Source organism: Micropterus salmoides, unplaced genomic scaffold (genome assembly GCF_014851395.1).
Source record: "Micropterus salmoides isolate LMB-PRFRI ecotype aquatic unplaced genomic scaffold, ASM1485139v1 Ms_hic_scaffold_7, whole genome shotgun sequence".
Classification (NCBI taxonomy): domain Eukaryota; kingdom Metazoa; phylum Chordata; class Actinopteri; order Centrarchiformes; family Centrarchidae; genus Micropterus; species Micropterus salmoides.
Window position 1 is genome coordinate 20,978,979 of NW_024044459.1, and position 27,899 is coordinate 21,006,877.

At 40.4% G+C, this 27,899-nt stretch overlaps 1 protein-coding gene across 2 annotated transcripts; it reads left to right on the plus strand.

Moving 5' to 3' along the window:
• Positions 1 to 254: 254 nt before the first annotated feature.
• On the plus strand, positions 255 to 27,899 carry pgm5 (phosphoglucomutase 5). 2 transcript variants are annotated; one of them, XM_038703035.1, is made up of 12 exons: positions 255 to 510; positions 648 to 1,011; positions 2,560 to 2,722; positions 2,923 to 3,069; positions 4,362 to 4,487; positions 4,608 to 4,798; positions 5,771 to 5,925; positions 14,513 to 14,628; positions 18,324 to 18,459; positions 19,332 to 19,515; positions 23,569 to 23,706; positions 26,222 to 27,899. In XM_038703035.1, exons 2-12 carry the CDS (start codon positions 754 to 756, stop codon positions 26,309 to 26,311), a joined length of 1,704 nt encoding a protein of 567 aa, XP_038558963.1. In that variant the 5' UTR covers positions 255 to 510; positions 648 to 753; the 3' UTR covers positions 26,312 to 27,899. The 2 variants fall into 2 exon arrangements, with proteins under 2 accessions (XP_038558963.1, XP_038558962.1); XM_038703034.1 differs by having other exon boundaries at positions 255 to 1,011.

The following is a 27,899-nucleotide window of genomic DNA, read 5'->3' on the forward strand; positions in this document are numbered from 1 at the left end:
CACAGATTTATTTACTTCTTGCGTTTAAAGCCATACCAAAAGCATAGCCTAATCCAAGAACCTGCAGGAGAAAGCGAGATGTGCAACTGAAGATCCTGAAACAAATATGGCTCAAATGAAAAAGACAAGCTTTGTTATAGGAGGGAGTGAAGTTCTGCTCAGTGGGCTGTCATTTCCCACTTATAAAGTAACTACAGTCCCAGCTTATGCCTTCATACCGGACAGTGTAGCCAGCACAGACACAGGCAGTCTCCGGTTGCAGATCGGTCACGACACAATTCCCCTCTGCCATCAGCCAAAAGTCTATTTTTGGCCTGAGGCTCAGCTGATTGTGGGCCTTGAAGATGTTGGCCCTCCCTGATTTTTTTTTCTTGTAGTCAGTTGTTCGGGCTTATTAGGAAAAGAGGGAGTTGTCGAACAGCAGAGGACAGCTTTGCTGAATGTTGAGTTCAGCAGGCTATAGGCCAACTGAGGGATGCAGCTCTCTAGGCTGTAACATAAGTTGCCGAGGTGAGTTCATTTTTCTTTATAGCCAATTCATCACTGCGTGGGGCTGCTGTCACTGCTCTCCTCCTCAGCAGAGAAGAACAACTGTAACATCACTTCACAGGCTGACAAAGTCCTTCTTTGGGCTGTTTATTCGCCAGCCCTAGGCTGCTTTTACTCTGTGGACGGATACCACCAGAAGCAAACTTCAAAACTAAACTTCAGGTTGCTTGATCGACGTCCTCCCGTTGGGTCCCGACGAGGAGGATGGAGACGAGCCCCATCCCGGTGGTGACGGTCCAAACCGCCCCCTTCGACGACCAACGGCCCGGTACCAACGGTCTGCGGAGGAAGACAGCGGTGTTCGAGGGGAAGAAGAACTACCTGCAGAACTACATCCAGAGCGTGTTGTCCTCCATCGACCTGCGGGACCGACAGGGTTGCACCATGGTGGTGGGCAGCGACGGCCGCTACTTCAGCCGAGCTGCCGCCGAGGTGATAGTGCAGATGGCCGCTGCCAACGGGGTAAGAAGGGAGGGGGCGACCACCAGTCTTGACTTACAGAGACGGTCGTGCATTCATCAACATATTGGAAACACTAATCGTGCTAATTATTTTTCATTCAGTAAAAAAGTGTAGGCTATTAAAGTAGGCCTACCAGGAATTGTGTATGCATGTAAACATTTATGAAAACGAAAAAAAGCTGGTAAATCCAAATGTGATTTTGGCTCCTTGTCCTTGCACTGGAGAACAAAGGTTAAATATACTTGCCTAGAATGATTATGAAAGTTTTGCCTAAGGAAGCACATTTTGGATTCAGGTGTGAATGCTGTAGCCCAACGGTTCCCAATCTAAGGGTTGCCACACTTTCCCCCCTAATCTTTGCCTTTTGCTACTATTACTAGGCTACCGTTTAGCTTTACATCTACAGGCCTTTAACACTATGAAAGACAGAGAATTCAACTTCTATCACAGTCATGCAATCACTCCTCACACAGATGGAAACATGAACCTTTCCCTTTAGGTGAAAGACTAATAATCTGTGGTATTATCACATGCAAACTTGTCACCCACCCAAAACATGTCTGAACTCTTGTAAGTGTCAGCAGCAGATAGGCCTAAATGAGAAGAGGAAGACAGAGAGGAGGAAAATCCCCAGAGATCATTTAAAATGCTCACTCTGAGATCATTGTGATTGGTTTGGACAGGTTCCAAAGGAAAATCGGAAGGGAATTTAATTTGTTTTTTAGATCAGTCAGTTTTTCTGCTGGCCCAGCCAAGTGTCTCTTGATGTCGGCCTTATCAGCACTTCCATCCATCCTGTTCTATTTTCCTGCCTACTTACTTTCCCCCATCTCCCACTGTTCCACCTCTCTCAGGCCAAACTTTGGGGATCCCCTGTCAAATAGCATTGAACCAAGAGTCATAATATGGCAACACTTGAAGATAAACCACCCAGTGCATGTACTATCCCTCTTACACTACTGAATACAATCTAAACATAGAGGGAACTAACAGATTAGAGTAGTTCTTAGGTTATTACACATAGTACCATGAGTACAGAGTACATTTGTTAGGGTTTTCTCTCATTTTCCTCGTCTGTCCATTATATACGCATGCAACATGCTGGATGTTAAGAGGATACACTGACGTCAGGAGAATAAATTCCTCTCCAGTGAGAACACTTTTATTTAGAATAGCTGATATGCAGGGGAATTATGGGATGATGGTGGTATTACCACTTTAAAAGTAGCATACAAATTATAAATAGAGAGGGCAGCTCTGTTATTTAGGCACCCTCTTGGGGCAGATCATTTTGCTTTTTAAAGTGAGCTGTCAATTAGTCACCTGTAGAATGATGAGATACTTTGGGCCAGCGTTGCTTTTGGTTCCGGTAACACCGATGGGCTCTGATGTTTACTGTGCATTCGGGAAACATCCAAGACAGCCACAAAAGAGAGTAGACCCCTAAACTTTCAAGACAATTCTAGCTTATCAGAAAGCATTATTTCAATTGGATCCTGGATTGACCTGCAGCTGACATTGCTCCTTGTTATTATCTGTGTTGTGCAGATTGGTCGTCTGGTAATCGGACACAATGGCCTCCTGTCCACTCCTGCTGTTTCCTGCATCATCAGGAAGATAAAGGCTATTGGTGGGATCATCCTCACAGCTAGTCACAACCCTGGAGGCCCCGGTGGAGACTTTGGAATCAAGTTCAATGTGGCAAATGGAGGTGAGCACTGAAAACGAGTGCTGGTTTTCTTATTTTTCCATGTTTCTTCTTCCTATTGAGATTTTTTTTAAGTTTAAGGTAAAGGTTTGAAACCATCTATACAGTCAGTGATGTTGTTTATGTTTTTTACCAGACATACATGAATGCTAGTGTGTGGTAAGTTTACACATATTGATTGTATGTCTGTCTTTGTGTGGTAGGCCCATCTCCAGACACTGTGATGGAGAGAATCTACCAGGTGAGCCGGACGCTTGAGGAGTATGCCATCTGTCCCGATCTCCGCATTGACTTGTCCAGGCTGGGAAGACAAGAATTTGACCTGGAGAACAAGTTCAAACCTTTCAGAGGTGTAATATTCACTCACTTACTCACTTGTTACAAAAGAGCCAACTAGAGCGCTGACCGATATGGGCTTTTTAAGACCAATATAGATTTTGATATTTGAGGATTTTAAAATTCAATGTTCCAATAAATTAAAAAATAAGATTGGCAGATATAATTATTTTCTTCTTTTCAGAAACACATAACATAAACAAAGATTATCTCTAACATTTGTTAGGTATGTTTAGAAACCTCACCAAAATAACACGACATAATGCAGTTTAAAAAATAGTAAATAGTAGTTTGAACAAAAGTACAGCTGATTACGTCAGCTGATTGCTCTGTTTTGTGGTGAACACCTGTTACCAACAAAGGAGTTCCCCCTGGTAGACAAACTATGCAAAACCAACACTCATGACATGATTGAAGGATCTGTCTTCCATGTCTTTGTTTCTTTTTTAATTGTCATGAATCAACTGTTTTAAACAACGTTATTGATTTATCCACGATTAGCTCATATCGGCTGATAATATCGGCACGCCAATTGACCCTTCGCTAAGCCACGCCCCTCCTTAGTTACTGTGGACTTTTAGCACTCTTTATTACTGCACTCCCTGGACAAATATTGTGTAATTTTTGGGAAAAACAATCTCAGAGAAAGAGACGGCTTATGGTAGAGAAATTTACGTTCAGCTCACAGGCAACAGCTCTGGTGGACATTCCTGCAGTCAGCATGCCAATTGCACGCTCCCTCAAATCTTGCAACATCTGTGGCATTGTGCTGTGTGATTGAACTGCACATTTTCGAGTGGCCTTTAATTGTGGCCAGCCTGAGGCACACCTGTGTAATACCCATGCTGTCTGATCAGCATCTTGATATGCCACACCTGTGAGGTGGATGGATAATCTCAGCAAAGGAGAAGTGCTCACTAACACAGATTTTGACAGATTTGTGAACAATATTTGAGAGAAATAGGCCTTTTGTGTACACAGAGATAGTCTTAGATCTTTGAGTTCAGCTCCTGATGAATGGGGGCAAAAACAAAAGTGTTGCATTTATAATTTTTTTCAGTGTAAATTTGAAAAGTGGTAGGTGGTACATAAATGCCCGTCAATGCTTTTAACTGCACATTGTGTCTACATAGCTATTCTGAACTGATTAATTATTTATGTACATGACTGTACTTACTGATAGCACACTGGTATTTGCAGAACTTCTTTATATCACAAATGCATACAACCAAACAAACAAACAAACACATTACCATCCTGTACTAACCGCACTGATCTAATCGTCTCCTCTCGTCTGTGTTTCTAGTGGAGATCGTAGACTCAGTTGAGGTGTATCTACAACTTCTGCGAAACATCTTTGACTTCAGTGCCATTAAAAGTCTTCTCACAGGATCAGATCAGCTCAAGATACACATAGATGCCATGAACGGAGGTGAGACAATTCATCATCTACCTGACATAGCCCCCGAGCTGTTAATGTTATTGGAAATTGAACTGTTTTTCCTCTCTTCTCCTCTCCTTGACTCGCCGCTTTCCTTGTGTTGTGTTACAGTGATGGGCCCCTACGTACGTAGGATCCTGTGCGATGAGTTGGGAGCTCCTGCTAACTCTGCTGTCAACTGCGTCCCTCTGGAGGACTTTGGTGGCCGACCTCCAGAGCCTAACCTGACTTACGCCACGTCTCTGGTAGACGCCATGAAAGGTGGTGACTTTGGCTTTGGAGCTGCATTTGATGCAGATGGGGTAAGACATCTGATGTTTACACAGTATAACCACTGTTAAATAAATGTGATAAGAGTGGGCAGTATGCTAAAAGGTAGATTGTAGATGTACTTTATGACATTGACATTGTTGATATTTGTTGATAATACACCATGAATACATAAAATCAATAGGACTGTCATAGATACTTGTCACAGTGGTAACATTATTTTTAAATCTATGTCAGTTTCCTATACTCATGTTTTAATAGTGTGCCACTGAACTAACTGATTTCTTCAACCTTGTTCAACACACTAGTGGAGTTTTTGTTTCATATATTGCTATCATGTAGAAGACAAGTTGTCAGAAATAAAAATCAAGTGTAGGTGCTAATGAACAAAAATGTTGATAAATGGTTTTCTTTTGTGAAAAGTTGGAAGTGATTTTCTCAAAGGCCCCTTACTCACCGGCTGACATTACACAAAAGATTTAGCACTGAATTTATGGCCCCATCACTTGTTTTATGCCATAAAGCAATGGCCCTTTGCAACATAAAATAAAAGTAGATTTGGTGAAAAACCTAGTATATTCTGATATGAATGAACAATGGAGGATGAATATAATGTGAATATGATTTATATAATATAATATAATATAATTTTCCATGGTATCTCCTGAGTTATGATGGGTCACTCAGCAATACATTCAATAATTCATTCAAAACATGTTTATTGATGTGTGTTTAATAATTTCTAGACAACAATGGAGGTCTGTGGCACAGAGGAATACATTATTAGTAGAATCAATTCATTGTTGCTTTTGGTCTTTTCATGGGGTTAGTTGACAATAAGCAAAATTTTGAAGATCACCAGCCTTATCTTTTGTTACCGCCTATAATACTAAATCAGTCAAGTTTAGTCTGTCTGGAGTTCTCTCTTCAAAGTATTATACTAAAAACTAATAACTTGTTACATGAGTTGGCTCACATTGTACTAAATGCTGTGCTGTTGTCAGGACCGGTACATGATCCTTGGAGAAAACGGCTTCTTTGTGAACCCGTCAGACTCAGTGGCCATCATGGCTGCCAACCTCTCCACCATCCCCTACTTCAGACAGCTGGGAGTCAAGGGCTTTGCCAGGAGTATGGCCACCAGCACCGCCCTCGACAGGTACAACCCATGCTAATACACCTCTGTACACACACACAAACACACACACACACACACTCAGTATGTCTAGGGGTTTTGCCTTCATTTGTCACACTACCTCAACCTCTCTCCACAAACTCCTGCAACAGCCCAATCTCTGGAGACACTCTCACATGAAGACTCACCCACAATGAATAAGACCGTGAGATCACACACACACACACACGCACACACAGTTACTCACCAGCTATTAATATTGTCTGTTATGTAAGACTAGAGCATAGCAGAGGGTGCTGAGTGAGAGGATGTGATCACAGCTAAAGTCACCCTCATTAACATTGTTCTAGTAGGAGAGAGCCCAGCACTGCACCCCACTGAGGATTTCAACTGAATGCTGCTCAATAGAAATGTGTCATTTAATACAATGTGGGAATGAAGATCAACTATAGTTAGTGCAGACTATGTATGTACATTTCAACAGGGTATTGTCTTCAAAAGGTAAAAGGTACAGGTACTTTATTTGTCACATACATGTAGCAAGATTCATGCTCCTCGTCACTCTCTAGCTTGCGCGACCACCGCTGTCTCTGTTTCTCTCTCAAACAAATGAACACAAAACATTAGAAGCTTCTTGGTATGGCTATTTTTCAGACTTTCAAACTGCAAGCCAGACACAGACATCAAAGCTTGGTACACGAAATAAACCAAGCAAGGAGACAACTGAGAGAGTATCATAGTTTGGTCCATGAACTCCGCATGGACAGCGCCTGGTTTCAGGTATATTTTAGGCTGACTGTGGAGCACTGTGGCACGATTGGCCTCTGTAGCCTGAGGTTGGGTTGCATTTCTGCAAAAGTTGATTCTGTTTCAACTGTTTCCGTTGCAGGTCGCTGCATTTTCTGCAAAAACTTGAATGGGGGTGGTCGGTTTTGGCTGCGGTGGTTGGGTCTTTTGTTTGTAAAAATATGACAAGTGTACACTTTATGTGTTGCTGACAGCTCATTCATCACAGTATCCTTGATCTGTGAGAGGATAGAGGTGGGCATTTCTATCTGTCACATAGTCTTTTTTATTACACTGGGAAAGCCAAACATTTCAAATTCTACGCAGTGGCTTCAATGTCAGGGATCGTTGTTGAATAACTAAAACGACATCGTTGACTATAGTGATGGATGCCAAGCCTGAGACACCAGAATATGACAATCCTCCACCTTAACTTCCGTACCCTTGCTTTTTGATGCAGCTCAGGAACCTCACACTATTTCCTGTGTTGGTATTAAACACTGCCAGGAAACACACAATATATCACTTACCAGAATAGTTGCGTAGTTGACATGTACAGAAAGTGCCTGTGTGACTGCCTGTCGTGAATGTGTGTGTGAGAATATGAGAATGTGTTAGCACTGGCAGACATTAAGGAAGTGACCTCACTGCCAATCCTGATCTCTCTGGGTTTCACAGTTAGGGAAAAGTGATGCTTAGATATGTGAAGTGGGATGTTACATCACAGAATTAGTGGTCACCCTTGTTAGTGTAGACTCAGAGACTCCTACACACACACACACACACACACACACACACACACACACACACACCACATCATTCAGACACTGTTGCACTGTTGTGTGGTGTGGCACTGCTTCTTGCCTAAGGCCGTGTCTTATGATGTTGAACCGTATTGATCACATTGAAAGAGCTGCTTGAAAGTTTTGCTCACGCTGTCTCCCATGTCAGCCTACCCTCAACACACACACACACACACACACACACACACACACACACGCACACACACACACACACACACACACACACAACACACTGACTGAGACCTGAGACATGAATTTCACATGTCCCATTACAACCCTGAGCCATGGACATCTCATACAGAGCACACACACTTACTGTAGATAAAATGGCCTAAAATATCTCCTTTATCTCTCTTTGTCTATTTTCTCAGCCTTTGCCTTTTCTGTATTTATGATAGCATAAATTTAATTTCCTGGAAACTCTAACTTGGTTGTGCAATCTTCTGAGAAGTAGAATTACCTTACTGTATGATGTCTATTACTGATAATACCTACAGATAATATCATGCTCTGGGCTTTCTGAAGAGCTTAGTCAGAAATAAATTGCATTATATAAGATTTAAATTTTTTCCCCTGATAAACCCAATTTCACCAGCACACTCTAGGGTATGTGGTCTTATGCAAAGAACACCAACCATCTTTTATGAGCACTTATGGATAATTAGTGACAGGGTCACTTTGTTCAACTCTTGGCTTCAGAGCTGCCGCTTAAGTCCCTGACGTAACACTGCTGTCTCTGGATGGGCAATGTATATCTGCATGTCTTTGACAAACTCCAGGAAGTGTTGAAGTACTTAGTGGTGTGGTGTTGGACCCTGGAATTGGCCCAAAAGTAGGCCTATTAAGGAGAGCGAGTGAGTGTTTACACTGAGAAACCCTCCCTGCTGAGTGTGTGTGCATAGTCAAGCAAACTGTGAGCCTTGAAAAATGTGACATGGATATTCTGAATGTGGCTGTGTGTGTCCAGAAGGAATAAGGGAGAACAAGAGAGAGTATTTGTGTTCAGATGAGCAGAGGATGTTTAGTTGTGTAGGAAACCGGTTAGATTCAGATGGACAAGAGGCTGGAGTTACAGGTGTTGAATCTTTCATTCTTGGGTAGGCTGAGAGTGTCTGTCTTACTGAATTGTGTGCATGGGTGCCTTTGTCTCTATGTGCACAAACTGCAAGCAAGGGCTGATGCAGGGAGGGAGCGAGTGGGTGGTGGAAGAGAAAGAGGGAGGGGAAATGTTGGTAAAGGAAACATCTGCCTCTCCTTTAACCATTCCAGGGATGGGAGGATGTAGGAAGAAGAGAAGGCAGAGCCTCTAGTGCGCTTGTTACCAGGATGAACTCTTGAGTTCATGTACTGAATTGCCGATTAGCATTGCAAAGTAGAGAGGTCAAATGTTTAATGTGGTGCTGTAGCTGAACTGTTTTTATTGCTGTTGTGCTGGTTACTAGGATAACCAAGGTAATCAGAAGACTGCATTGTCTCTCACACATGCACGCAATACTTAAGCCTTTGTTAGACATGATGTGCTACTGCTGCAGGGTGTGTGTTTTATGGATTAATTTTTGTGCTATGTGTCCCTTGATTATTGTGGTATTTGGATCATGTTTTTTATGATGTTTTGGCGGAGTGGGAAATAGAAAATGAAACCCAGAACCATTAAACATAATAGACTGGCAGGAGGTTGCAAATTAAAAAGGAGTGTCAATTTGCCCTGATTTGGCATGAAAGAGTCATTGGGCTACTATTATGGAGCAGCGGATTCCAACTCTTTTTGCTTAACGTACCCCCACAGCCTTATCAGAAGAGTTCAAGAAACGCTTCATCAATACCACCAGTGATATTCCAAATGTGTGCATTTAAATTAATTTTAAACTAGGTGTTTTTCATTTTTTTTTCAGTAGTTTTAGTCAAGTTTGCATTTGTACTATGACCACTTTCAACCATTTATCCATTACTTTTGTTTAACTATTCAACTTTGCAAATTTGAACACACTATTGCAACATATGATGTTAAGATGTTACATGTGAGAGGTGTTTTGTGAAGTCCCCCTGTCGTAGCTATTAGCTGTGACAGTAAATACACTAAAGAGGTGCATCACATTAATTTGTATTCCTATTTGTGTATTTATTTCCCTCTTAACGCAATGGATTTTAGGCATTCGCCCTGTTTGAACTCACCGCTGTGCCTGATCCCAACAAGAACTTACCAAGCCAGTTTTGGTAGGACTGGACTTATGTTCCCATGTAAAGTTGCCAACTGGTTTAGTTCATTTTTATCACTTAAAAAAATGAGAAATGCTCAAAAGACCTACTAAGACAAATGTCAAGTGTAGTATTACACAGCAATATTGTGATAGGAAGCAAGATGCAGAAGGTAGCCAAGTTAAACACTGACCCAACAAGCACACTTTCTCCTGATATAATGAATATATTATTAGATGGTAAATATATTTTTGACATAGCTTTGTAAAAACCTAGAAAACAGTTTTGAACTGATGTCAGAAAAGTATTTCAATACTGATTCCACAAAACAATGTAGACATGACCATTTACAGAAATCATCTCAACTTAATTTTATTTTTGATGTTGGCCCGCTATGGCAACTACTTCAATGTATTAAACTTCTGTGTTGTCCATTGAGGGTTCCTGGTTCAGGTCAAGAAGCGCTCACACTTCCAGCCCAAGTAAAGCTCCAGCATGCTGCACTTTTTGTCTGAATGCCAGTCTAAAGCTTTTAAGTCCAGGCAGAGCTCTCTTCAAAGGGGGAGGTGAGCAGAGAGGCCACTGGATGCTATGTTTGGTAAAATATCAAGCCAAGGCCAAAAGCTGGCAATCTTTCACTTTGCAGACCTCATCCCTCACATTACTCTCAGTATTTACTGATGCATGACAGAGATATATACAAAGATAGGCAGTAAGAAAACAAATGAGATATTGGTTGATTAGTGTATGTGTGATTTCATTGTCTGTGATTTATTCGTACATTTAATGACAATGATATTAATGTTTTTCTACTGTACACACAAACTGATAGTGAACTGCTAATTATTTTCTAAATCTATCAATGAAATGAGTGACTATTACACAAACCAGCTTCCATACGCAGTCAATACAGCCATTAAATTTTGTGCCTTGAGCCCGAATTGTGTATGATAAAGGCACATGACCACTCATGCAGTCTTTACGCAAATTCTGCTCGCTAGTAGTGTGAGAAAATGGATATGGATAGACTGTAAAGCCTTATAGTTGAGAGGTCACACCTACACACAGGGGGATTACAGCCCTAAATAGAACCCTTCCAAGTTTACTCCCTGTGTCTCCAGTCGTACTCATCTGCCAGCATTTTTCTGGCTGTCCTGAGACAGTGTACTGTATCTGTTTATATATATGTGTGTGTGTGTGTGTGTGTTTGACTGTCATTGTAGATATTTTCTTCCATTACTTCGAGAAGCGTGTACTAGTGTATCTAAAACCAGATTAATTTTTTTATTTGTAACTGTGATTTAGTTTGAAGAATGTCATATTGTAAGTGTAGAAAAAGACCATGTTGAACTTGTTAGTCGATTACGCTTGTTTCCCTGAGTGTGTATCTGTGCATGAAGGCTATGTATGGGAATGTGTGTTTTTTCCACCACAGCGTGTATGCTGTTGTTGAGTTAAAGCTCAGCTGGTGCAATCATCAAACTTGAGAAAACACAACTCTCACTATTCTCATACTGTTGTCCCTACAGTTTTGCAACTTTGTTTGAAACCGAGCGCTGGTAGGGTCAGTTTAATGCTTATGTTGGCCGTAGACGTGCTTTTTAAAACGTCAAAAGCTCGTCAGAAAGCCAGAGTTTCTGTTTTCTTTTTAGAAATGCCAGGCTTTCCGTTCCAGCTCTCGCTTCCCCAGAGGGGAATTAAGCTGGTCACTCTTATTTGGTAATTTATCCCAACCTCATGTAAACAACCGTGCTGGGCACTGGGGGTTCATTTATTTGCATTGTGATTGTGTGGACCTGTACGACCACTTAAAAACCCTTTGACCAACCCAGAATGCATGCTATTGCACTGTGAATTCCCACAGTACAAGCATTTGAGATTGACAGTTCTGCATGTTGGTTTCTCTGGAAGCAACAACTGCATTGCATATTTTTCCAGCAATTCTTAGCTGAGTTCTGGGAATTGTGTTTACATTTTGCAGCATTTACGGAGGCTGTGTGGTACGTGGTTGAGGAGTGATCTATGGGGATGGGGAAGACACTGGGTAGTCGTCTTTGTTGCAAACAAAATATCTCTCATTCAAAATGTACAATAGCCTAAATACTGTTTCAGTGCATTTTCCAAACTGTCAGGAATATAATTCTTGTGGAGAAATGGTATTACATCAACTCAATCAGTTCAATTTAAATTTGATTTAACTGGCCCTTGTCAGATTGGCAGAAAAATATCTGTAAATACAACACAAACCACCTTTTCAGTTGCTATGGTGAACTTGTTAGCATTTCCAGCAGACACGGAGCAACATTAGCATTTATTAGGAGTTATTTTGACCACTTGATGAATGTAAGTCATATATTCACTCTCCTTTTAGCTAAGTACATGTTTCTCTATGGCCGCTTAATGCTCCCCTATGTTCACCAGCTAGTCGCTAACTTTGCTGAGAGCAACTGCCTGCTGCTGCTGAATCTATGCAATGAGAGCGTTGAGAGTGAACCAAAACAGCTGCGGGCTGTAAAAACAGAAACTATGAGCGTTGCTGTAAAGCTGAGGCTAAATCTAAATCTGAGCTAAATCTCTGTAGGTTCATCACTACGAGCGACTTTTTTCACATACAAATAGTCATGTTATAAAAATATTTATGATAGCTCCCTTAAAGATACTGGTTCTACAAAGCCTGTCGGCACCACCTTGAATACTTTGTGCATGTAACTTCAGAATGTAAACTCTTCCACAGGTCATGAAAACCTTCATTTTCTAGAAACAAACACGAGGACACCCTTTGTGTCCTCAACGAAAGCCACGGCCATGCCCGTGAGGCTTTGACACTGTGCCAGTGGCTGACTAATATGTTATTACTGATGTAAATCGTCATGTTATACTGACCCATTTAGTTTACGATATGGACAGAAAACCCCATGAGGAGCTTTTTGTTTATGTTAGTATGTTAGTGGAACAGAGGCTAGCTAAAAGAGAGGGGCAGGACTTTGGCTCTATATCAAAGTATTCAATGCCAATATCTGATTATTTTAAGTACTGATGACTTGGTTATTTAATATTACTTATCGTATTTAATTTCAGGGATTTTTCAATGTTTCAACCCTTTTCTAAAATTACTACTGCTTTATAATCATGTTACTGTAATAGCTGGTTACTTTTCTGTAAATTTGCACTGGAAAGTTTTTTTTAGACTTTTCTCCTTTAGTTTCTTTGCATTCTGTTTCCTCCCACATATTGTCCTGTCAGCCCCTTTATACCTCTCCGGGACCCCAACATACACTCACCTAAAGGATTATTAGGAACACCTGTTCAATTTCTCATTAATGCAATTATCTAATCAACCAATCACATGGCAGTTGCTTCAATGCATTTAGGGGTGTGGTCCTGGTCAAGACAATCTCCTGAACTCCAAACTGAATGTCAGAATGGGAAAGGAAGAAAGGTGATTTAAGCAATTTTGAGCGTGGCGTGGTTGTTGGTACCAGACGGGCCGGTCTGAGTATTTCACAATCTGCTCAGTTACTGGGATTTTCACGCACAACCATTTCTAGGGTTTACAAAGAATGGTGTGAAAAGGGAAAAACATCCAGTATGTGGCAGTCCTGTGGGCGAAAATGCCTTGTTGATGCTAGAGGTCAGAGGAGAATGGGCCGACTGATTCAAGCTGATAGAAGAGCAACTTTGACTCGTTACAACCGAGGTATGCAGCAAAGCATTTGTGAAGCCACAACACGCACAACCTTGAGGCGGATGGGCTACAACAGCAGAAGACCCCACTGGGTACCACTCATCTCCACTACAAATAGGAAAAAGAGGCTACAATTTGCAAGAGCTCACCAAAATTGGACAGTTGAAGACTGGAAAAATGTGGCCTGGTCTGATGAGTCTCGATTTCTGTTGAGACATTCAGATGGTAGAGTCAGAATTTGGCGTAAACAGAATGAGAACATGGATCCATCATGCCTTGTTACCACTGTGCAGGCTGGTGGTGGTGGTGTGATGGTGTGGGGGATGTTTTCTTGGCACACTTTAGGCCCCTTAGTGCCAATTGGGCATCGTTTAAATGCCACGGCCTACCTGAGCATTGTTTCTGACCATGTCCATCCCTTTATGGCCACCATGTACCCATCCTCTGATGGCTACTTCCAGCAGGATAATGCACCATGTCACAAAGCTCAAATCATTTCAAATTGGTTTCTTGAACATGACAATGAGTTCACTGTACTAAAATGGCCCCCACAGTCACCAGATCTCAACCCAATAGAGCATCTTTGGGATGTGGTGGAACGGGAGCTTCGTGCCCTGGATGTGCATCCCACAAATCTCCATCAACTGCAAGATGCTATCCTATCAATATGGGCCAACATTTCTAAAGAATGCTTTCAGCACCTTGTTGAATCAATGCCACGTAGAATTAAGGCAGTTCTGAAGACGAAAGGGGGTCAAACACAGTATTAGTATGGTGTTCCTAATAATCCTTTAGGTGAGTGTATATTGATGTACACAGACACATATGCTCCCTCTCTTCCTGTCCCTATGTGAGTGCATGGCTCAGGTTCAAAGCAACTTCAGCTAAAAGGTTAACACACTTTGTTCTTGCTGCCTTTGCCTTATTAAGTTATTGGATGAGCTTCTGGCAGATGACGCTTCTCATACAGCATTTGGTTTGCTTTATTTCAAAGGTCAGGGGATTGTTTGTAAGCTTATCTCCAAATCAGAACAGGGAAAGGCTGACGTTAGATATTAGAGAGAGATAAATACATTGTGTGTTTGTGATCATAAAATACTAGTTTGTTTTTGTTTCTCTCTTTGTCTCTATTTGTTTGTAGGGTAGCCAAAGCCATGAAACTTGCACTGTATGAGACTCCCACAGGCTGGAGGTACTTTGGGAACCTGATGGATTCTGGGCGTTGTTCCCTCTGCGGGGAGGAGAGCTTTGGGACAGGTACCGTTTATTATGCTACAGCACACTTTCAATCCAAACAACAAAAGACTCCACTCATGAAGACAGATCAATACAGAAATCCGACGAGTACAGATACAAGGCTGGAGAAGCCTGTTAGAGTGTGAAGAAAAGGTCACTGATTTGAATCCTTGGACCGGTTTGGAAAATGTGAGCGGGTGTGTGACGGAGAAATCCCCTCCCTTCAGCAGCAACTGTTGTTGAGGTGCCTGCAAATTAGGCCTCCGTTGGAAGACTGCACTGGCCAGCTGCTGCTAGCTGCGAATATGCACCAGGGACTTGCTGAAACACTCACACAGCAAGTGTGTCCAATCAACCTTACCTTGAAATTAAAGGGAAATTTTACAGAAATTTTATTACAACTTCGTAGTTTTGGCCATCGTTTATATTGGTTATAACACTGTACTCACCAAAGTAATTTCAGAGATCTGGGAACACGGAAATTTCACTACAGTGAAGTGCAAGGGGGCAAGAAACACAAGTGGTCAGACGATTAGACAGGTTGTAAGCAGGCATTCCTATGGCGGCATTGCCCAGTTTGAAGAGTAGACGCATGGGTTTAGAAGCTCATCAGCCAAAATATTGTGATTTGACTAAAGACATGATTTTACAGCTCTGGAAAGTTATTAAGCTGGAAATCATTATATCCTTTAGGAATGTGGGCTTGCACAGTGCAGTACATTGCCTGATGACATTGAATTGCATTGCAGCAAACTTTGTGCCATATTCAACTTTTTGCTGGAAGACTGTCAATCTTTTGCCAGAGCCCTATGTGTCAGCATGCCTGCTGTGACAAAGCAGTCTCTTTGAAATGAATGAGGACTTGTACTTTTAACATAGTGCTAATGTCTGTCTGAACACAGCTTAAAGAAGCCCACAGTTTAGCCAAGTTTTGTAAATCACTTTACTAATAATAATTCTTTATTGCAAAGAAATCCTACAAATCTCAAAAGTCTTATTATCTTTACAGCATATGACACCTTCTATCCTTAGGCCTTTGTATAGTAATTTATGTCCTTAGGTACAGTAAGTAGATTAGGTCAACGTGGAACCAGGAAGTCGTCCTGTAAACTGTGATGGATGTTAACAGCAAACTATGTAATAATTCTATTAATTCACTAATTGCTTTGATTTATCTGCAAGTTTATTTGTTTATTATTGCCTGACTGATTGTGTTTCTTGCCCTTTTTGACTTATTGTTAAGTAGCAATTAACTTGGACAGTGGACAGTGTTATTATTACTGATTGGAATGATGACCGCAACTACGAAAGGGATTAAAAAAGTGTTTATGAAATCAGCATTTCCCTTTAAAGGTGAAACGTTTTCTCACACTTTCCCTATTCCCTACTCTTCCACACCAGCCAGTTTCAGGTCTAGAGTTGTAAGCAGTGCATCCTGACTGCCAGTGGCTCCCGTCAGAGATGTGTAATAGATGTGAGGGCAGTGACCCTGGCTGCATGTGTAAATAATCTCCATTCTTCTGCTATAAAAGGACACAGGATTCTCCCTGAGTCACTGCAACATGCAGATACGCCTCCAGTGGCAATGTTTTCTATAAATGCAAACACAGACACACACAGTCAGAAAATATAAGCAATGTGCATGCACAAGTAACACATACACACACATTTGCTCTTTCCCTCCCTCTACATCTGCCTCTCCACGCTGCCTTTTCTACTGCCCATCTCTCCTTTTTCTCTTCATCTTTTTACAGCTCTTGCCTATTTTACTTTCAGTTTTATGTGGCTCTTTTCAGATTTGCTTTGCTCTTTCTCCTCTGTCTGACTCATTCTTTTAATTGGAGATCTAACTTTTAAAAAAGAGGGAAGAAGGAAGAAACCGCTTTAAGTGAGAAGAACATTGTTAGTGGGTGTGAACAGGAGGGAAGAGAAGCGTGTATGAAAGAGAGGAGAGGGAGTTTGGAGAGTCCAAATATGAGAAGTATTGACAAGGAGGAGAGAAATGGAAGGAGCAGAGACTCAGAGAGCACAGAGGACTATGGGAGCTTACTCGTTGTCTACCCATGTAAGGCCAAAAGCTCAGAGAGAGCCCAGAGTAGTAAATCATCAGAGCTGTACACCACTCCGGCTCTTTACTAACTCTCATACACTTTTGCAAGTGTTAATTTAGCCAGTTATGTGAATGTTTTTGCAGGTTTTGTTATTGTTCCTTTGATTATATTCTGGTGGTTTGCAAATGGATCATGCCATGTTTAGGTATTTTAAAGTCATTGCGCACAACATACTATTACCATCGGGAAAAAAACAGTAGTTAGTAACACATAAAAACAAATTATGTTAGGTATTTTCTTCTTATCTTCGGTGCATAATGTTTCTTCCCCACAGTGAGTCAAGAATACAGCATGCACAGACAGTCGGACTTCCATATTTCACTATTACACCATTTAATTAGTCTTGTAACTTTTTTAAACAGTGATAACATGCGTTATTACAGCCATAATTATGACATATTTTACTGTGTGGTTAGAAAATATCTGGTTGTGCTTTGGTTTAATATTATAATTAGAAAAGTATGTTCTTCTAGGTGACCCATCTGTCTCTTTCTGTGTTAAAGGAAGACAGACTGTGAGACAGGGATTAAGTAATGACAACTGTCAGTTTCCTAACAGCTGAATACTGCTAGAGCCAGATACAGAGCTCGGAAGTGCACTTGTTTCCAGTGTTTGTTGGAGAAAACAAAAGGAAATACTTGTGTATGCTATAAAACAGACATAATGATACCTTTGTGTTTTTCTTATAAAATAAATGTACACTTAACTTAAAATGATACCGGTTGAGTCGATTTTCTGCTCCAAGCTCTGCCAGGGAAACATTACTAACATATTCCATCTTATTAAAATGTCAAAGTGTCCTCTTAACAGATACCTTTACTGTGCAGCTGTTTTCAAGAACAGACTGATAGCTCCCCAGTGAAGGAGACTGATCAAGGGTGTGAACTACTCCTCTGTGTGTGTGTGTGTGTGTGTGTGTGCGCGCGCATGTGTGTGCGCGCGTGTGTGCGTGTGTGTGTTTTAGGGTGGGGAGCAAGAGACATTATTTGTGTGGGGATGTTTGGTACGTCTCCAAGCCCAAGCACTCTCCCTGACTTTCTGTTGTATACAGTAGAGTATACTAAGCTAATTTTTGCTAGTTATAAGTTGTTGATGTTTTTCTTAGCCATTTTGGGAAATACCCTTGCTGAGAGTTAGTTGATAAGATCGCTCTCATATTTGTCCATTAATAATGGAGCTGAAGCCAGAAGATATGGTAAGTATAAAGACTGGAAACGGGGGATAACAGCTAGCCTGGCTCAATCCAAAGATAAAAAATATCCACCTCTACTGCTCACTATCACAATATAACTCATTTGTTTCACAGGAGGTTGTGTGCTGCACTACTGGCTTTGAGCAGTGACTTAGACAAAGCTAGTCTAGTTGCATCCTCTTGTTTCCAATCTTTGGGCTAAGCTAACTGGCTGCCAACCCAAAGCAATTTCTCATTATTCCATAAAACTAAATTTTTTTTGGATGTCTTGCACAATACCAAAGTTAAATTTGGCACATTGCAGAGGGGTGTTGTGGTTATATGCTATCTCTCATCACCTCAGTTCAGTTGCAAAAAGTATGAGAGGTTTATTAAGATTTGTGGTGTTTTTTTGTGTCTTCTTTCTCCTCCAGGTTCAGATCACATTCGTGAGAAAGATGGTTTGTGGTCTGTGTTGGTGTGGTTGTCCATCATGGCCGCCAGAAAACAGGGTGTGGAGAAAATCGTTCGAGAACACTGGGCCAAGTTTGGACGTAACTACTTCTGCAGGTAATCAGCTAAATGAGAGCCATGCTTTCATAATTTGTTTGGTCAACAATCTGTTTTTTGATCATTTATCTCTTTCTCTTATATTCTTGTTTTAATCATGGCACCATTTTCCTTGTTTGAGTGATTATATCTTGGATTTATTTAATTTAAATTACTAAAGCCCTGAGATTGACGTCATAAATCCCTTTTCCCAAAAGTCTCAATCCCTTGTATCCCTACCAAAGCCGAATATGTCTCCCAGGCCGTTACCTTCATCAGTTTCTCCTCCAGTCCTCCTCACTGGTTGTCACTAGTTCTTATTTTAACCTCTCCCCTGTGAGAGGCAGAGATAGTTACTGCAGTCAGCGTTCCCACTGACAGTTGCTGCAGCTTTTCTTGCTCCCACAGGGGGGATTTTTCTATTCTGATGCATATTTCTCACAACATGTAGATGGAGATGACATAAAGGACAGGCCAAGGACTAGTACCCAAAAAAGTGCACAAAACACAAAGATCTGTGATCATTTTGGAAAATGAGGAAAATCAGAAACCTTCTCTTGTGCAGTGTAGGGGCATTTTAAGTACCACCGTAAAACCATAAACTGGCTTCACTAACTTTTTGTTGTTGATGCGGCGTCAGACATTCAACCAATTTGAAAATGTATTAGCGAATCTTTTTGAAAATGTCTTTAATACCGTCATATGTATAATGTGCCAAATATCAACACTTGTAAGTTGTGTAAGTTGTGATGTAAGTTTATCTCTGACCTGGTTTGTCATTAAAGCTTTCCTTTCTAACATCAGCCATGGTTTGATTGCCTTTGTATGTGTGTGTGTGTGTGTGTATACGGCGGGTGGGTATCTTTCTAACTGAGCCTTTATGTGTTGGTCAGATTTGACTATGAAGGCCTGGACCCGCGCGCAGCCTTTTACCTGATGAGAGATCTGGAGGCAGTAATCTCAGACAAGGCATTCACCAGCCAGAAGTTTGCCGTAGGAGACCACATATATGGCGTGGAGAGGGCCGACAACTTCGAGTACATCGACCCCGTGGATGGAACAGTGGCTCGAAACCAGGTCAGTCTGGGCTAAGAAAGGGAAGACAGAACATTTTAAAGACATGCAATGAAATTAGAGTCGTGACAAGGGAGTATTGCTTCCTTAATACTCATTTTGAACACATGAGAACTGAAGTGACTGGAAAAAACTGGTACTTTGACATATAGATAGACCTAGTAATCCTCTCCACTGTAACTTCCACTATCTTCTAAAAAAACAAAAAGGAGAAGAGCATGCATGGCACGCGTGTTACTTTGTGGCTATAACAACTCTGTTGACACAATGTCCAGATATCCTGCTCTCCCTGATGCAGTCAAATGATTAGTATTTAATTTTTTATTAGGCTATAACTAATCAAAACCCAGGTTTAGTCTAATCTTTGGGACCAACAACACAGGAGTCGGGACAGCTGCTTGTAATTCGGGACTGTCCCAAATTTTTCAGGATGTCTGGTCAGTTGCTCACTTTATCAGACTTTTTGTTAGGTTCTTTTGCATTTTTTCACTGGCCCAAGACATGTAAGTACTGTAGCATTGTAGGTCATAGCCAAATGTAAAATTAAATGGATCAGAAAGTGTGGTTCAAGTCAGGTCCTTAGGTTTTCATGGGGTCAGGTCTGCTAAAGACATCTTAAACATGCACACACACGAAAACCTTCTCTGTGCTCTTTCATACACATGCACTCAGTCTTCAGCCTCATGTGAGCTAAACCACACACTAAGCTTCAATGTTGTCTTGCTCATTAGAGAGGTTCCAATGTTTGGACATAACAGTCGATCTTGCATTTCAAACCATAAATAAGGGTGATGATGGGGCAGTGGATAAGACACATGCCTTTGGTGTGAGAGATCAGGGTTCGAATCCACTGTGAGACAGCAATGTGTCCCTGAGCAAGACACTTAACCTGAGGCGTGTGACCTCTGACACATATAGCAATTCTAAGTCACTCTGGATAAAAGCGTCAGCTAAATGAATGAATGTAATAAACATATGATGTATACACAGCTTGCATGCAGCACATATCCCTCCGCACACTGATAACTCCCTCGGACAGTATATTGTTCCTCCCCCTCAATTTCTGTGAAGTTTACCCCGCTGACCCCCTCTGTTCTGCCCAGAAATGTGTGGAAACTCATTCCTGGCGTCAACACTTCTTAGAGTCTGCCCCACCTAATACCACATACACACACATTGCATTTTGGTGTGTACTCTGGGTGTGTACTGTCCGTTAGTCCAGTTGTCCCTCTGCATAAGTGTGAACGCATGTACTTGCATGGCCTACACGTGTGCACACTTGTGTTTGCTGGCAAGGTTTGCTTACAGTTTGTCCGTCAACTTCACCTTATGTACCTTAACAGCAATAAAGGTCTCGCTGTCCCGCTGTAAATTACTCCACCGTGTTACCATGGTTACAGCAACTCCACGTCTAGTCAGTCAGCCACCCCAAAATGTGATTTAACCTCACTGGAAAATCCTCAGTATCCCAGTCGCCCCAGTGTGTGTTATTACAGCGCACATTCCTCCCAGGACAGAATTATATCAGCTGTCGTCTCACTTGCAGTCTCTCCACTGCAAGAGTGTTTGAAGGGGGAAGAGTTGGCACGTTGATGCAAACACACACACAAGCACACAGGACAGAACATAGGGATTTACACACCAGTGGTATGGGAGCCTTTTGTAGTTGACTACTGAATTCATTCTGCATTGTTTGAATATCTCAGACAGATAGATAGCGAATAGATGAATGGATGGATAGAAATCATTGTCATGGAGCCTACACAAAACCTACATGCAGATACTGCCCTCTATTTTTGGGTACCTTTTGAAATATGCAATAGCAGATGTATCAAAAAAAAAAAGTGTTTTACTTTTAAAGTAAATGTATCTGTCTTTGCTATGTCTCTATCTAATATTAATATTAATGTCAAGTAAAACATATAAATATGTGATTAAAATGGTAACTTAGCTGCACCAAATCACATAAATTACACTATAGTTAGAAACTGAGATGACAGACTGAGATCTGCTAAGCTAGCTAAGTCTAGCAAGAGTTTAGGTGAGGTTTTTTTCTCCATCGTGAATAACTACGGCTTAATTTAGTTATGTGGAATAACTAACTGAATTAATGAGCTTTTAGTCCATTAAAATGGATATATTTCATTTACCAAACAGCTGGGGGAAAATTGACCAGATTATTTAATTTTAGCCTTAGTGTAGGCCCCGGCTAGCTGTGTAACATTAGCTAGCTTGGTTGGCTGTGTCTCTAACTGCACAGCCAGTTAAATACAAGCCAGAGTGCTGGTACTGAGCTTTTAGCTCAATTTTCTATTTAAATAGCTTTTTTCACAGAAATAATACATTTATATGCCATGATCATTTTTATGGACTAGTGTTAAAAAGTCTTTACTCATTTGGCATTTTGCCTGAACTAGATAGATAGACAGAGACAGACAGACACACCGACACGCAGAGCCTGGTATGCGCTCCACTCAGGGCCTCTGAGCTTTATAGCCGACATTGTTTTTAACAGGCATTTGTCAGCCTCCTGATAACTGCTACTCTATTGTTAGAGATGAGCTGACATGCTCACAAAAAGAAAGGCAGACAGACAGGCGGACGGACATCTCTTATTATCACTGTCTCTCCTCACCCGGACTCTGACAAGTTACACCGGTGCCAAAATCAGATTAGGAGAAAGGCGAGTGATCCAGAGTTATTTACTTTTATGCACAATGAAGTTGAGTCACAGTTTGAAGAGGTTAACAGCCATTGGTCTGAGATGTGGTTACTGGGGCAGTGCACCCACTAGACTTTACTCCTATAGCTCCTACAATACCCCTTAATCCTAGTAAATGTTTTGACAGCACTACTTTGGACAATTACAACAGAGTCAGTCAAGATAATCACATGATCATGTAAAAAGTATCTAGGATTTGTGTTTTATTAAAAGCATTAGGACATTTTTCTTCGTCATATCCATGTTTTTTTTTCTTAAATCATATTGCTTTCTTTTCCCCTGAGCTTGACTTTTGCTCTAATGGGATATGGGAAGCGGCACAGTGGAATTTAGGGCAGATAAGAGTCATCACACATCCATTAGTCAAAGTGTCTTATCTTTCTTATGTCAGCCAGCAAGAGTTGTAGTTGGTTACCCCAACGCAGCAATATCCTGTTTTTCCTGAAAATGCTGAGGTTAATTTGAAAGAATTAACAGTATAGGTCTTTATAAAGGTGACGTTTTCCTCTGGTTTGGTGTGAAAATGTTCTCCACCGTTCGAATCTTGAGGCAACTGTGGAAATACACCCTCTATGAGCTACTGAACAAAATGGTCAGGAGTCATCCTTGAAAGTAATTTAGGACTGGAGTTCATAAAGCTTTTGGAATTAATACAAAAGTACTGGAGTAGGTCTGACCTTAGGAAACTTTATAGACAGTACTGAGGTGTATGGAAGCATGAAGTACATTGTAAAGCAATCCTAACAGTCCCAACCAAACACACAATGATAGTGACCTCTCGTGGATGTTTGCAGTTACTACATGTTAAAGAACTGATAATCTGTCCGATGAGTTTTCTCTTCCTTGACTTAACCATGTTTTCCTGTTATATATTGTCGGTATTGCCAATGGATATTATTGGAACATAATGGATAATTAGGTACCCTTTTTAAAATATAGGCGTTGATAAAAGTATGATGGTAAAATATTTGTTATATTGTATGATGAACCTCATCATGGGTTTCTATGTTGTATGTAGAATGAAGTTGTAAATTTAGTTTAGTGCAGTGCTCATATGATTGTTAAATTGATTCTGTTCAATTTACAATTCATGTGTCATTTTGCTAATTTATCAAGCAGATGTACCGAACGTATCTACAAAGGCATTAAAGGATTTTCTTATCTCCTGTGTATATTATTATGAATTGAATACTTTGGTACTGGTCGTTTTAGCTGTGACAGTAGTTACTGAGTTTTAGGACATCTTTTTTTGTCTCCAGTGGGCATTCGTCAAGGAGAAAGTAAAAAAAAAATAGTTTAACTGATAATGATAACAGTGTTTTGTGTGTTTCCAGGGTTTAAGGATTGTCTTCAATGATGCGTCGCGCATGGTGTTCCGGATGAGCGGGAGCGGTGGAGGGATGGGTGCCACCATCCGCATTTATGCCGAGAGCTTCGAGAGAGACCCTGAGAGACACAATAGAGAGACTCAGGTACAGAGGGAGCGTGATGTGTCCGAGGTTATATGTGTCTGTATGTTTAGTTCAGTTTAGACACCATAAAACAGATAACAACAAATCTTTATTGACAGTATCAGAAGCAATGTTTTATGAGGAGACTTGGTCCTCTTAAGATTAGGATTATATTGTATTCCGTACAATATACAGATTACATATGATGTAGATAGTACGCAAAAGGACACACTATATTCAGGTGATAGCAAACATTTCCCTATTAAAAAACCTTCTCAATCATCTCCGTTGTTTTAGTTCAGTGGTCATAATTGTGGCATAAAGTTTCTTTTACGATCATTTCTTTTGTGTTCACCACCCCAGAAGCCAGTTGAGTTGAGATTTTATTTTGATCTGTGGTTCGTATTATTAGAAAATAGTGGAGTGGTCACGTAGCCTATGCTGTGATAGTGAACTGCAATTTCATGATCAGGCAATAGTGGTGTAAAATGCAACTTCATGTGAAACTATTGAAGCTGACTGACCTGTAGACTTTGGAATTATTAGGAACACTACGCTCTTGTGTGGTTATGGATGTTGGAATAGGTAGTGTACTTTAATCACACCCAGTTGTAAAGCTGTAGTCATGAAGGCAGGACAAAATCATTTAGTTTTGGCCACCTAATCCAACAAATAAATGTTTGCCATTCTTTCCTACATCTACATATCAGAGGACAACCAAAGTTTGTCTTCAGCTTGCAGAGTCATAAAAATGCTAACTTGAGCATGAAAGTTTGCATTTGAGCATTACTAGTTGGTAAGCTATAATTTAAACTTAATTCAGGTGCCAGAATTTAACACGTATGGTACAGTGCAATCATGATTACCTAATTCATCTATGTAATGATTTAACTTCAAAGTAATATCACAAATTCAAAGATTATATCACCAGTTTCTAATATTAGGAAAAGTGGATTCATTCATTAAGTATGGAACAAAGTTCTCTAGGACACAGAATTATCGTCACCCTAGCTAACCCATTGATGAATAACATGTAAAAATACCTGAATGGTTTTAGCTGCTATATTTGAGTCAGTAAAACTGCGGTATTTGTTTAACACTGTCATTAAATCTCCCTTGTCCTTGTTGTGTGACCTAAACTGAACCCTTGGAAAATCTATCATTAATATGAGATAATAAATTCTATTTCTAATCATTCCACCCCTTACCTGAAGCGCAGAAATCATCAGCCATGACATAGCCTACAAGATTAGACAACATGGTTATTATGCTAAGTTAAAAGTGCTGCGGATACTTTTATATACACCTCACTTGGCAGAGCAGCATAGGCTGTGTGTGTTTGTATTTAGCCTACATGACGTCATTAAAATCTTATGTAGTTTTCCACTGTAATTGTGTTTGTATGCTCACTGTAATGTATGTGGGTGTGTTAAAAATAACACCATAACCCAAAACTCCTGAGTTGTATCATGTATTTCTTGAGCAATGTTGTGATGTACATACATTTATATACTCTGCATGCTGTATAAACATCCTGTTATTTTTTCTTCATTTGTTCTTCAGATTGTATGCATTTTATTTTAAGACATGTTTGAAATGTTTCAAGACATTTTGCGCAGGTGATACACCTGTCATGAAACATCTCAGCATTTCCTCTAAGCTAATTTCTTTATTACACCGCATCCATGTTGTTGACAGTTTATAGGGCTTGTCTGACACAAGTTAAACTAGGATATCTGCTCTGGAATCTGTTTAGCTATTGGTTTATCTGTTTTTACACCCCAAACTCACATGATAACTACCAATGTGTGTGCTGTCTTGCACAACAAAACAAAGACTAGGTCAGACATTTTGTTATGCTTGAAGATTTACTTATTAACCACTGTAATTTACTGTGAGAGCCGCAATGTTAAGATCTCAGTCAGTGGTCTCAGTTTCTCAGTAGTTACTGAGCTGTGCTAGGGAGGTTTGTACTATGAACAGATGTTGTTTTTTTATAGAAAGTGTCATAATGCAAAATGGAGTGTTTTCTGCTATGAAATTAAATCAAAATAAATTAAAAGTGGTCCAAGTTGCAAAATAATACAAACAATACACTGAAGCAGTACAAAAAAACATGAAACAACAGAGGTAATCCCAAAAAAGGACAATACCAAAACAAAACGTTGTATCTGCGGGTGCTGTTTCCTTAATGTTCTCCTTTCCTAGCTGGTAAATAACCATCCTTCCTATGACTAAAAAGCAGTGCTGAACTCATTGGGATGCAGCTTTACATGGTCATGAACAGTAAAGATGTTTTTAATGTTCTTATGGACTGAGAGAGATTCACTGTATGCTATTTGGTGGTCGCAGATAAAACATTAAGGAGTCTGTCAGGGGATACGTTCTGATCATGAAAGAAACACTCCCTTGCATTGTTACAGTTCTCAAAAGCACATTTCAAATTCCAAAACTTTCTTTCCAGCATGATTCAAAACCTCAGCGGTCATTGAATTATCATTGCCGAAAATGCTTTGTGATGTGTTCCTCACCGCAGGTGGTGCTGGGCCCTCTCATTGCCATCGCCCTGAAGATCTCCAACATCCACGAGAGGACGGGACGCCGTGGCCCTAATGTGATCACATGAGCAACCAGGACAACACATACTCACATGCATCTACCTGCTCACACAGAGAAAATGCCTTCAAAATACTCGTTCTTGTGCCTATCTGCCATTTTTTAATATCCCTTCTTTGTAGCGACATTCTCATTTTTCATTTTTCTTTAAACGATGACTAAATTGAGGGAGCTAACTGCTGCAGTTTATCTCTGAAAACGCATGTTTATGTTGCACACTGTTTTCGCAGTTGTTTATTGACCACTATCATCTGTCAGATTTTGAAAACTTAAACTATTCTGTGTCTAAACCAGGGAGGCTATTTAATTATTGCGGTGGATAACCAATGACAAATATGTGAACAGCAAACATTGTCAGACAACAATGTGCAGACTGACTGTTAATGTTTGTGGCTTGCTTTTATCAAGACTTATTGACTAAGGGAGCAGAAGAGTTTTTGTATAACAATGCAGTGTTCACTTTTCATATTGCTTGTACCTGTCCTCTCAGATATGTCACTGTTTTTTCCGCCAATAATTTCATGCAGAAGTAATCAAACTGTTGTCTAAGTGTAAAATAAAACATGTGTCGCATCACAACTAATAAATCAGTGAATTGAATCGCAATTAGTTAGTGTTTAAAAAAGTATGTTAATGCATATCTTGCTCTGTGAAATACTGGGAAGTTGTCAGACTCATGTTTACTACCTAAGGACAGAGTATTCAAAATGTAAAAGTCAAGGGGAATGAAAAATTTCCATCTTAGAATTGTTTGGGCCTTTTCTTTAATTTGTCAGTTTAGGCTTTGGGGAATGCCGTATAACCAGATTTGAATATATATATATTTTTTTTAATCCAAATAAACTTTTTTGTGTGTGTAGTACTTGCCATTTTTAATTGAATCAGACAGGTTTAATGGGTGCAAATAAAAACATCAGTGTGAGATATGTTGCCCTTAGGCATTTTTGGATTGTAATTAAACGGATTCATCATAATTAAGAGCACCATGTTGTGCTGATGCTATATATCATGTGGTGATTGAACATCCTTGAGGAAAAGGAGGCTTTTGTTTGCAGAGCACAGCACCTGCTTTTGAAGCGAGTGTGAAATGTGTTGAAGCTGTTGTGTTGAGATAAGAAATGAAGAGGGTTGATCTTTATACGGCCTGAATGAGACAGGGAGAGCAGGAGCTCATAAACACACTGATTGCCGTCATTATGAGTTGAGGATATCCTCAAGGATGTGTAAACTCAGTCAGGTAGGCATTACCTGTCAGCCATTTACAGGTTATTGCCCCATCCGACTGTTTTGTAATGTCAAGGGCAATTTCTGAGGTTGGGTAAGGATCAGTGCCAGTTTATCACCTTTGAATATGTCGCTAAGAAGACGGTTTAGGTTCTAGCTGAAATCTTTCATGTGTCAGAGACAAGTGTGTAATAGGTAGGGGCACTGTTAGACAAATACATTCAGTTTTCATTTGTAATGTGCATGAAAATGAATAAGCTGCAAAGTTGTAGAACACTGTTGCTCCACCGGTATCTTTATTGTAATGAACTTTTCAACTGAGCTGTTACTTGTACCCATGTACCCATGATCTATTAAAACACTTTGTTAGGACA

Coding starts and splice junctions, on each gene's coding strand:
- pgm5 (XM_038703034.1), top strand. CDS start 754: ATGGAGACGAGCCCCATCCCGGTGGTGACGGTCCAAACCGCCCCCTTC. Junction 4,799..5,770: donor CTGCATTTGATGCAGATGGG/GTAAGACATCTG, acceptor TGCTGTTGTCAG/GACCGGTACATGATCCTTGG. Junction 18,460..19,331: donor GGACGTAACTACTTCTGCAG/GTAATCAGCTAA, acceptor TGTGTTGGTCAG/ATTTGACTATGAAGGCCTGG.